At 46.3% G+C, this 12,521-nt stretch overlaps 1 protein-coding gene across 2 annotated transcripts in view; it reads left to right on the top strand.

Moving 5' to 3' along the window:
• The first annotated feature begins 1,921 nt into the window (after nucleotides 1-1,921).
• Nucleotides 1,922-12,521, top strand: part of LOC146801342 (uncharacterized) — a 425,312-nt gene continuing 414,712 nt past the window's right edge. Inside the window, exon 1 of one of the 2 annotated variants that reach the window (XM_085620993.1) lies at nucleotides 1,922-2,129. In XM_085620993.1, coding sequence (XP_085477119.1) covers nucleotides 2,066-2,129 — 64 coding nt within the window. In that variant the 5' untranslated portion in view covers nucleotides 1,922-2,065. The remainder of the gene's footprint in view (nucleotides 2,130-12,521) is intronic. The other variant, XM_085620994.1, reaches the window with a different exon arrangement.

The raw sequence follows: 12,521 nt of genomic DNA on the forward strand, positions 1-12,521 counted from the left end.
AAGCAGATATTAGATATTCAAAAAAAAATGTTGCAATATAGTCACTAACGTTTTGCAAATCCAAAGGCATGCTACCTCATCAATGTTCATGCGATAGATTGTAAATTGCAACCTGTTACAATTGACTGCCATGACACAGGTGGTCAACTGCTGGAGTCAGCTGACAAACATGTCTGCAATCACTTTTCCAAGACCAGGCCTGGTGCCCATCCCCTGACACAGAGTTGAATGAAGAGCCTGGCATGGACGCAGGGAGTGATACCCTGCAGGGATTGCTGCCCGTAGCCAGGACTTGCACCTGACCCAGCGCATTATGATGATCCACCACTGCACACAGACTTTGGCTGTGCGCCTCAGGGGTTGGCTGCAGGGCCTGCCCTACAACCAGGTCCTGCAGGCTCTGTACTCAACCCTCCGAGGGTGACCAACCCCCGCTGTGCATGGCCTGGTTACCTAACCCGTCTCGGCAGCCAAACACCGCTGAGCAGAAACTTGTGCCCAAACAACCTTTCGGCCGCCAACCCCCTCTGCAGAAAGCCTTCGGCCTATGTCGGAGTTGACTCTGTCCCCAATCCTCTGCAAGCGAACAACGCCCATTGTAAATGTCCTTTGGCCCTATACCCACCCCACTGCAGGACAGCCAACCTCTATAATATTTTTGGTTATTGCTGTGGCACCCCAACATTACTGCGGTCCCTCACAAGGCCCTTACTGGTGACAAAAAGTATATATTTTATAATTTAAAACACCTGGAGGGCCCCTATAGGCCCCTCCCCAACGCATGGGCTTAGAGGTTAGGGTGTGCTCTCCCTTCCCCCTTATGCGCCCATTATGTTTTCTTTTCCAGTACTCAGGGAACACATTTTATCCCGATGTTACCGCAAAGAGAATTCTCTGGTAACACGGTTGCTATCTGCAAAATGTGGTACCAAATTGGCTAATGGTAGAAAAAGTTCTCTACAAATCATTTTTTTAATTTTTTTTGCCATAGTAATAATGACACAGCTGTCTCTAACTTTTCCTGGAGGTTAAACCTTTCACGTCCAGTCTTAGCCACTCTTTGAACGCAAATGTCTCTATAATGTTGGATAGATTTACACCAAATCACAAAAAGCGTGCTTTCTGATTAAAGTCCTAAATTTGTGCTAAATTTGGTGTCATTCCATTAAGCCGTTTTCTCTGTATCGGAGACCACACTTTCCTATGAAAATTAAAATAGGAAATTGCACTGTTGATCCCCCCTTGACTGATCAGCACTAAGCATTTCATGAAGGAGCCAAAGTGGCTGCACTTATTTCAGAAAATGTTGTGGATATTTTTCAAAAGGTGCCAAAGCTATTAAGAAAACAGAAATGCCTTTCCAACAGAATGTCTGGTCTGACTATACCCCAGTGCTTTAAATGGGCCGGTACTGTGCAAGACGGAGTACCAGCACTTTTTTATTTTGAGAGGGAGAGTACCGGCACTTTTCAGAAACAAGCAGGTACTCTGGTACAGAGTACCTCTATTTTTCCATTTCAAGCACTGACTATAACTACACTGGCGACGTTAGTGTAGTAAAAACCTGTATTTACTTCCCCAGTAATTTTAACTGAAAGAAAGGAACAACACTTCATGGGTCAAAGTTAAGAGCCCCTTTATTTTTGTTAACATGCAACACCCCAAAAATGGCCGACGTGTTTCGGCATTCACTACCAGTAGTTGCTCGTAATCTGGAGCAGCTCATCAACAACCCAGGTAACTATGCCCTAAAGAAACAGGGTGACACCCTCTTCAAAATGGATGGTGAATGTGTGGTTCAGGCACAGCGATGTCTCAGTGTGTGAAAGCCCCAGCAGGCGTCTTCAGACAACGCATCATTGTCAAAGGCCTGTTGTTGGTGACCGCCGTGAATCTGCTGTTTCTGCACCCTTGTCTACTCCCTGAGAGAGTCTGTCATTAGAGGGAGGTGTGTGCGAGGCTTCTGGGCTGTCCCTTCTCTGGCACTTTCACTTTCGTTTAACTGCCCTCCCGCCCTCCGATCGAAGGAACACTGACGGGAGCTGACTCCACTACCGCCGGCCCCATGGGCTCCGTCGGGGGGGCCCTGCTTCGCCTCCTCCCGCTCCTCCTGGTCCTCCTCGGCCCCGGTAAGTGACCTCCGACAGGGGGCCGGGGCCCCAGCTGCACGCGCGTAGGGTGGGGCCGCGGCTGCAGGTGTGGGCCGCTGCGAGGGGTGGGGCTTGCGCTGTGGGGTGGGGAGGTTGGTTGGTGTCTCAGTGTGCGAGGTTCAGTGCGTAAACCTGCGAGGTGTGGGGCTGTCACTGTGGGGTAGGGAGGTGTCAGTGTGCGGGGGGTTCTCAGAGTGTTAGGCTGCCCCGTGAGCAGTGGGGCTGTCAGGTCGGGAGGGGCTCTAACTGCGGCAGTCTGTGGGGTTGGCGCCTTTGTATTATGCGGGGGGCTGTGGTTTTTCGGGGATCGCGACTTTGATCTCCGATACCTCTGTCACGGGGGAGGGGGGGGGGGGGGGAGGGCGTGTGGAAGCAGTGGGCGATGATACAAGCAGAAGGGCGCGGCGAGCTCTGGTACGTCTCCATGTTCTGGGAGGGAGCCGAGTTTTTGTTTTTTTCTTAGTTACACCCCCCCCCCCCCCAACCCAACTCAATGTACATAACTTGATTGACAATCACGTCGCTGCCAGAGTTCATATGTGAGGTACATAAAGTTACAGGCGTGCTGTGCGCCTCCTGCACGGGGCTTCGTTGATCATTTATTGTCTGCTTTGCAACAGCCCTGCTTTCCCTTAGTGACGGTGTGCGCCCCTAGAGGTACCTTGGGGTGCTGGGGGTTCAGGAATGGCAGTGAGGTACAACAGTAATTCATACATGCCAACATTTCAGAAGCGCAAAGTGGGAGATTTTATTAAAAAAATCGGGAGAATGGGGCCTTGAATCGGGCCGGGAGAATGGGGCCTTGAATCGGGTTCCTGTCATGTATGGGCTTTGGAGGCGTGCTGCTGCAGGATCGGACATTTGAAACGCGAATGCACGTTTTTTTCTTACCTTTCAGAAGCATGGAGCGCAAAGGCAGGCAAAGAGAGGGCGATGCAAGTGTTGTACTCTGGCCAGGCAGGTTGCTGGTAGTGCATGTTCCCAAAATATATTTATAATGAAAAATCGGTTTAACCAGTTTCAATAGGATTTTGGGACACAAAAATAAACAAGCATTGGCAAAGCCAGTAGGTCTGGAATTGGTGGTCAGCTTTTCAGTTTTATCAATGTGTGAATTGTCTTGGCATGGTTTTTAGGTCTCGCTGGCTATCGCGTAAGCGATCGCTCAGCGATACTCTAGTAAAGGGGCTTCCAAAAGTGCTCCCAAAAGCGGATTGCATGGCGAGCACGCGCACAATCACGTGCATCGTGCCGCCATGCAATCCGTTTGGCATCCTACTTCAAAGGGTCCGCTCCCCCGCCTGGAATGCGCTCCCCCGCCTCCGCCAAGCGCACGCGCCACGCTCCGCCGGACTGGTCTTGTTCTTTTTTGGAGTGCTGTTGTATCACGACCAAAACGCAGGTGTGATTAACATGCCATGTAAGTTACATACAAATAGAAGCAGTCGTTTAGAATATATATAAAACCATTTCTTTTTGCCCAGCCCTGCGTCGCTAACAACCACCAACAATAAGCATTTCAGAGTGTTGCTTTGTGCCGTTGAGAGACACTGCGACATCACACGTTGGTCCCTTTAAATGACAATACGATGGGGCCTAGAACCATGGGGTGGAATTCTAGAGCCAGGTTAAAGACAGTGCTGTCAGAACATGAAATCTAGTTTCGCTTGTTGCTCTCATTTTCCCGTCTTCTCACTTTCAGTTCAACACCAGCCATTCCTAATAACAAGCATTGGCACAGAGTTGCGGCGCGAGTGTCCGGCGTAGAGGTCCTCCTGTAAAGCGTGCTACACTCGAGGAACGAGATCTGGCAAGGTCGAGTGTAGCATCTGGGGCAAAGCGCCTCGGGCCAGGCAGCCAGCGCGACATGCTCCCTCCCTCGCCCGTGACCATGGGATGTTGTGGGTGTGTTCGTCCCTCAACCCATGGCCGGCTTTCGGAGAGGGGCCGCGTACAGGGGACATACCTGTGTTTTGTGTTTGCGGCGCTAAAATAGGGTAGAAGCGCAACAAGGCCTCGTTAGCAAGAAAATGGTCTTTCAGAGCAGTCTGCACGCAACTTCTTGTGGACGTTGATTAGTGGGTGGCAGATTTCTAGTTCTCTCACGCTTGATAATGCTCGTTGAGTAATTCTGTTGGTACCGGTATTGTGGCGTATCCATGTTATGGGTTTGGTGGCACGCGGCAATATGCGTCCTGTGAGCTCACTATAGTGTTGCCCGTGTTGGAGTTGGATGTCACACCACGCAACGATCGATGGTAATTTGGTTCTGGTCTTGTGCGCACTGGAGGCGGCCCTGCACGTAGAACGTGGCCTCGGCTAGAGTGTATTGTGCGCATAGCTTCGAGAAAGACGGGCTTTTATCTCTTCAGCCTGTGCAAGCAGGTCAGGTAGCACTGGAGAGCTGGCGCTGCTCCGAGGCCTGTGTTCACGTAAGTGTACATCTGATGCTGTGCCACCACCACCTGTTGGAAAGGAAGCTGTCTGCTAACAGCCAGCCTTCCTGGCAGTTAACCCCCGCACTGCGCCCAACCGGTGGTGCATATTCTCTAGCCCCCAGCCCCACTGGCATCCCAAGAAACTCAGCCAACAAGGATGGTAATTTTTTGTGGTCGTTGTTGGCCTGGTGCGCCGCCCTCCCTGCTCCACGAAGGTAGGAGCTACCTGGGAGAGCGGCTGCTTATATCCCCCCCCCACGTTTCCCGCCGTTCGTGCAACGCACCCCCATTAGGGGGTTCGTACCTCGCTTCGCCCCCCCATTGGACGAGGTGGGGGGGGTTTGTCGCCACCGCGATGGCCTGGGGGCAGGGGCTCCCACCTGCCGCTTCTGGTCGCCGTAGGCACCCAGAACCGGTTTCTCGCCACCTTTGGCGCGGCGTGGGTTATGGCACCGGCCCCTGAGCCTCTCTTCCCCCTTTGGGGGAGCCCGGCGGCCTCTGCAAAAACAGCAGCGACCTCCAATGTGGGACCGAGTGCTGTTGTATATTTCTTAATCTCGTTCACAAGTTGTTGCCGCCCATGGGTATAGCACGCTGTCAGATTGAAGTTACCGAATACCAATAAATAAGAGACGGCGCGGGATGGCCAATCCATGGAGAAAACCCTTACAAGGCCTCTTAGCCTCACTCCTCCCCTCCTGACGCTTAGGGCAATGAAACAGAGGGGTGACTGGCCATTTCCCCCCATGGTGGCCCCATGTTCTCAGCTACCACCCAAGCAGGTGAGCAACACTCGGATGCTGTCCCCACTGTGTGCCTTTCGGCCGAAGTGGCAGCTGCATAGTCTCTGCATTATGCAGTGGCTGACCCATGCCAGCAGTTGTTAGCCTGGTGCAGTGACGTCAGTGTGATAGTATCCTTGTGGGGGCAATGGGTGAAGGGGATGTGCATCAGCATCTGTTAATGAGAATCCCGTTAACAAGCATCGAAGCAGCCGACATTTGACGATGCTCTGAGCTAGAGGTGGGCAGGCTAGGAAGCCGAGTGGGCAGGCAGGGAAGCCGAGTGGGCAGGCTAGGAAGCCGAGTGGGCAGGCTAGGAAGCCGAGCCAAGGGCGTGTGAGCCAGAGAACGAGCAAAGCCATAACATATATTTTGTGCAATAGGTTCAGCAAACCGCAGTATTTCTTTAATACAAGATAGCGTGTCACTTGAGCATATTTAATTATATCAGTTTATTGAGTGGTATTCATTAGAAAGGGATACTTTCTAACATGAACGTTGAAACATCCATGCACTGCTCAGCCAGGATGGGTGAGTGAACCGAGCCAAGTTGGGTTATCATGTGTCAGCTACAATGGCTCGTTTCACGTCTTGCTGTGTTTGAATATCAACTTCTTTGTTGCGCTTTATACAACACTTGTGCCAGTGTCCCTGTACTGTAAGGAATAGATGGACTGGCGCCTGAACCATCGTGACCCTCTAGAGCCTAAATACCCCCTCGGATGACAAGCTGCGCTATAAATCCGCGTGATTGGTCAGTTGAGCACCCCCTGCGGCTGTACAGGGGATGAAATATTACCATCACAGATTGTTTTTGTTTACTTTGTATTTTGGTGTTATTCCTCAAAAAGCACCGAGACCAAGAACAGAAATCTGATAATATTTGTAAGTATAGCCATCTTTGTAAGGCGATTGTGCTTTAGGTGCATAGTTACGTAGGGGTAGTTTTGTTTGCATACTGTCCTCTTGGTGGTCCGTTCTGTATGTGGAGTCCATGCAGCCTCATAGTCTGTACAGTTGCTTGGATGAAGCCACGATACTCCGACTCTATCTGCTCACTTTATTAACCCCTTTGCCGCGGCAGGAATTCCGCCGCGGCGCTGGGGGGGGGTTTGGGGGCACAGCGGCGGCGCCGTGCTCATGACGGAACCACTCCGTCATGAGTCACGGGCGAGCTGTGCTCATGACGGAGTGGTTCCGTCATGACTCCGCCCACGGCGCTAATCGCCCGCACAGGCTCATCACTGAGTGGTTCCGTCATGAGCACGGAACGGGTTAAGATGGCCTATATTTGTTTTTAAATGTAGCATGCTTGCATATTTATTTGTTATGCACTGTGGTAATAAAAGTATGAATGGCAGAGTTACATTATATTTGTAAATATTTGTATTCCCGCTGCGAGTCAGTGGTACTTGCGGATCGAATGGTGAGTGCTGGAGTTCATATAGCCTATTTTCAGCCCCGGATGCAGGGCTTCAAGTGTGCTGGGTCTAGCTGGTGCTGAGCACGGGCAGTTCTAAAAAACAGGTGCTGAAACGGTTCCCTATCGCGCTCTCCATTTTTGCCCTCACCATCAGGGTGAAAAAAAACCTTAACTCTGCAGCAGGGCCCCCCTTCACTGCCTTTGATGCAACTTCACAGTCTCATCATGTCAGAACAAAGCAATAGTTGCTTATTTACCTTATATAACTAACAACCATTGACAAAGCCAATAGTCCCGGCATGTTCTAGGTGAATCTTACTTGTATTCTATAGGTGGATGCAAAGAAAGAACCTGCAAAATACAAGGTGGGCGGCACACTATGCTAAACACAGATGTTTTAGCTTATGTGTTTTTAAGCCACGCCCTTAATTACATTGGCCACGCCCCTTTGAGAAACTACCCCCCCAGTTTTTTCATCCACCTTAAAGCACTGCGTGGATGCTCCCAGTAACTCAATGTAGTTTACATGTTGAAAGCTTGACATGAGCAATAATGCGGTGTGTATAGGATTATCTCCTAGATTATTTCGGGGACATTCCAAATCAGGATTTTCACTACAATACCATTGTGAGTACACGCCCAGTGTGCCCAGATCCTGACTAAGGCACTGAATCTAATCTATGTACTTCCTACAGCTCTTGAATATGTTGACTCCATTCTCCGGCGAATAATGTGTAATTTGGCTTAAATGCTGCATCCGCAGATGGCTTTCCCCAATAAACGTCTTCAGTATGTCTGAACGCAATGCAAGCATCCCTTCAACTCTCCCTACTTTTTTTTGTACCTTGCTCAAAATTCATTATTTTGGGCGGCTTATACTAACTTGTAAAGCAGCACATTTGATCTACTCTGCAGGATTCTGTTTTTGCTATGTATGAGGGTGTGTGGGGTGAAATAAGGAACGCATCACTTCTGCTGTACGTGGCTCAGTTTATTCAGTTTTAAGGTCCCATAACTGTGTTACTGAACTTTGTACTAGAGCAGAACGATATTTGCACCATTTTTACGTCAAAACAGTATATTTTGAAACAAAACCATATATATTACAAGACACCAGAACGTACTGTAATGTAAGAATACAATACAATTTGCTTTGCTATACAATAGCATTAGCAAAGCAAATGGCTTTAACTTAAAGGCGAGACCTATTGCATTTTCAATGCTTGTTGTAAAATGTTATTGGTGTGGGAGCTGCCGGGACCTCACTATTATAACAAACATTGGCAAAAGCAAAAATTGTTTTTGGTCTCATAAAGCACACACTGCCACAGTTGTTACTGGCACTGAGCAAAACTACTTCGTGTGTCGATATGCTCCTTGTGAAAGAGCAGAATGCTGTCACTCACAGTGAAGCCAGCCGATACAGAGAGAGAGAGACAGAATTTTAATAAACGCAAAAGGTTATGTCAACGCCAGACCAAATTAGGGGCCCAATTATTAAAGAAAGTCTCAAAAGAGCACCCATGGTGCAGCTATATGGCTTTCGTGAATTCCCAAGAATTTACAGAAGTAGGACAAGAAATAGTATCCCTAGAAAATATTTGTGAACTGCATTTTATCATGAGCAAATATGTAGATTTGCTCATGTTAAAATCTGAGTGTTTGCAAGTTCACTTTCCCACCAACCACTTTTTACTCCACTCTGGAAGAAGGTTTACATCTGCCATTGTCAGGAGTACATTTTCAACATTTTTCAGTATGGGAAAAGATTAGAGAAGGGTTGTTAAAAACCCTTAAAACATGCAAGTTAGTAGGTTTGCAGAGACACAAAAGGGCATTCTAACCCTGGAAATATTGCTTACCACTACCTTCAGCCCCAGTATGTAGATCTGCGGAAACGTGGCAACATAAGGGGATTGACTACAGTAACGGATTTGACAAACTGCACACCAATATTTAACAAATTTATAAAAAGTTCTAACAGTAGTCTTAAGATAATCAAAGGTGCTGCCTTTTGAAAGCCTGTGCAACCCCTACGCAGGCCCTGAAAAATACCAAAAGTCATTCAAACAAAAGTTTGAAAAAGGCGCACTGTCCACCTGCCCTATAAGGTGCAATTGGTCAATGTGTAAAATTAAATGAATCTGTAACGTACATCAATTGCTAGAGATAGATAAACACTGAGCACATTTAGTGTCAATGTGAGAAGAAACCTATTTCAGTTTGAATCATGAACATCGTCCTAAATGGAAAGTAAACAAAAAACATATTCCAAAACACTTCTTTGTTGTCCAATCTTTCAATATAATACAATCTGAGTATCAAAAATAACTGCAAGTCAAAACATAAGTCTGTGAATCATCATAAATTCTGAGATTCTTCTTTATTTTCTTGGTGTGTTCTGAAGAACGTCAAGTGTCCCAATGCATTTCGGTGTAAAAACACCTTCTTCAGGGGTATACTGTAAAAATATACATGTACGTGTATAAGTCAATTCAAATGAAAGCTATACAAATGTACATATGTCCATGTGTGACATTATATAACATGGTGCAGCCCTTATCATCCATTGTTATCCAGCCAATATTCAGCATACAATGCGGAGAAAAGAAGAATTAATGAATAAAGTGTATTGAAAACCCAACGAAGATGAAAAAGAAAAGAAACACCAGTGAGTTCCGAAATGCGGCAGCAATTAAGAAAGCAAATTAGAAAGTGCCCGTTAGAATAATGAAAGTGCCCGTTAGAGTGATGAAACGCGCTTAAAAGTGAATGTTAGTGAATTTGAGGATTAAGGGATTGTGTTCACGAGTAAGACAAATACCTTATCACCAACGTAATCCAACAAGAACTACATACGGAGGACTCACCTCCCAACGTTCGAGTGCGAATTGGCACAGGAAAGAAGTCCGTGTCGTAACTCGCAGGAACCTATATGTCATAAATACAAATGGACGATCTAGTGATGCCGAAAGGAATCAACCAGTGATGAAAAAGGGGTCAAGCATAAGATGCCACTTACTTTGCCTAATCCATGATGCTTAAGCATCAAGATCCATTCGGTAGAAACACAGTGGTGAAAATCGCATAAACAACGTCTGCGGGTAAAGTAAAGGGATAATGCCGTAAGCATAATGCGTGACAATGTCACAATGCTCAAAGTTTCAAAGCGATTGCGTTCTACCACCAATAAAATTACCTGCTTGTGTAGCGTGTTACTCGACCTCGGAGGGATTCTGTCTTCGAATGGCAATGACTCGATATGTCCAAGACGTACGAGTGTGTGTTAGTAAAAGCCGTCGCGGATCACGTGACCAGTGAGGAAGCTCGTGAACAGAGAAAGTGGACTACTGTAAGCGCCATATTAAAACGGGTGAATAGTCTAACCAGGAACCCGGTGAAGAGCAGAAAAGGCATAGAGATTTAACGTTAACAATTAATAACTCGTGAATGGCAGGGCTGCCTGCAAACTAAATATAAATAAATCAGCGTACAAAATACATGTGTGAAATCATGTTAAACATACATAAAGCAATACAAAGTCCACTCATTATCAATAAATCAACAGTAAAATTCCATCAAGATGTTAATGAAATGCAACCATATTTTATCACAGAAAATGTATAAGTTCAATTTTGTCATTCAGACCCCCAGGGCTCATGGTCTGTAAAAAGCGTATCCAAAATGTTTCTCTTTGAGCCAGGTGCCTGTTGGGATCAGCATGTGTGGAATCAGATATCTGCTCAAGAACAGTGAATCGAAGTTGGGGTATGGTGTGCTGATGTGTGTTCCAGTGTGATGCTAAACACGATTTCAGATTAGAAGTGCGAATAGCACTTTTGTGTTCAGTCACCCGTATTTTTACTTTACGGGTTGTTCTCCCCACATAAACATAGCCACAAGGGCATTTGATGGCGTATATTACCATGGCAGTGTTACAATCAGAGGAATGTTTGAGCTTGATAGATTTGCCCGTGTGTGTGTGACATTCCCACAGTGACCGCAGTTATAACATTTTCGCATCCCTATGTATTTAAGCATATGCTGGTTGGGAGTTTTTTTGGCCAGAATCTCTCTAATGTTTCTAGACCTAGAAAAGGCAAAAATGGGTTTGGCGTGGAAAACGTTTGCGAAATCATTTTCTTGCTCTATGATTTCCCATCTCTTGAGGATACTCCGTTTGATCGCCATGGCTGCTGTAGAGTATTTGAGAACACAAACTTCACGTTTGGAAACAGATTTTTCAGTTTTTTTCAGTAGTTGCGTTCTTTCCATACTGTATGCCTTGAGTTTCGCCGTATCCAGAACTGGTGCAGGATAACCTCTATCTAGGTATTGCTGGTACATGATTTCGGTGTCAATTTTCCCTTGGTCATCGTCCGAGCTAATTCTGCGCACCCGGATGAACTGTGATAAGGGTAAATGGTTTTTCAGAGAATGTGAGTGAAAGCTCCGGAAGTGCAGTGCATTATTCCTGTCAGTCGGTTTCTTAAAGATCCTGGTTGTCAGTGTGGAGCCTCGTTTTTCAATCTGAATGTCTAAATAGTTAATGGTGGTGTAATCAATAGAGTATGTGAATTTTATGTGGGGGTGGCAGTCGTTCAAACTTAAGATCACACTCTCCAAAGATTCTTTCGTACCCCTCCATAAAACCAAAATATCATCAATGTATCGGAGATACAATAATAAATGATCTGTCCATGAGCTGTTGTTCAGAATGTGTTCATCCTCGAATCTAGCCATAAAAATATTGGCATACGTGGGTGCCCCAGTAAAACCCATTGACGTGCCAGTCTTTTGCAAATAGAACTGTTGCTTCCAAGAAAAATAGCTGTGGTATAAGCTGAATTGAAGTAATTCAAGCAAAAAAATATTCATGGATTCAGCATAATCATGTTGAAGCAACATCCATTCAACAGCCTCAATCCCTTCTCCATGGGGGATTGAGGTATAGAAGGCCGTGACATCTATGGTGGCTAGAAGCACCTCATCTGTGTTGGGTAACGTGACGCTCTGTAGTTTATTGAGGCAATCCGTGGTGTCCTGTACGTATGTCAATCATTTCTGAACCAGCGGTTGCAGGAAATGGTCAATGAATTTGCCTATTGGTTCATGCAGTGACCCACAGCCCGCCACAATGGGGCGAAAAGGGGGATTCACCGGGTTTTTATGCATCTTTGGAAGCATGTATATATGTGGTCTTTTTGGGTAATTGTTACTCAAGAATTTAAAAGTATTATCATTGATCCAATTTAAGTCTTTGGCTTTTGACAAGATTAAGGATAAAGTTTTCTGGAAAGTATCAGTGGGATCTGTATCTAAAACCAAATACGTATCGGTATCTGAAACATGCTGATCCACTCTGGCCTCGTAGAAAGTAGTATCCATGACTACTAGGGCGCCGCCCTTATCAGCCGGTTGAAAAGTTAAGTTTCTGTTGGAGGCTAAGTTGGTGAGTGTAGCCTGCTCTTTTTTGGTTAGATTGCTCTTGTTGGTTGTTGCTTGATGAGAGCGTGAGAGGTCTTTCTTCACAAGTGTTTCAAATAGGTCAATGGCCTTGTGAGTAATGGGTGCCATAAAAGTACTTTTTGGTCTGAATTTTTTTGATGCAATATCCTCTGCAGATGTCATAGATTGTTCTTGCGTAATATGGTGGAAAAACCACCGTAATCTGAGTTTTCGGATGAATTTGAATAACGCAATTTCAGTTTCAAGTTCATTAGTTCGA

This window comes from Triturus cristatus, chromosome 8 (assembly GCF_964204655.1).
Source record: "Triturus cristatus chromosome 8, aTriCri1.1, whole genome shotgun sequence".
NCBI lineage: Eukaryota > Metazoa > Chordata > Amphibia > Caudata > Salamandridae > Triturus > Triturus cristatus.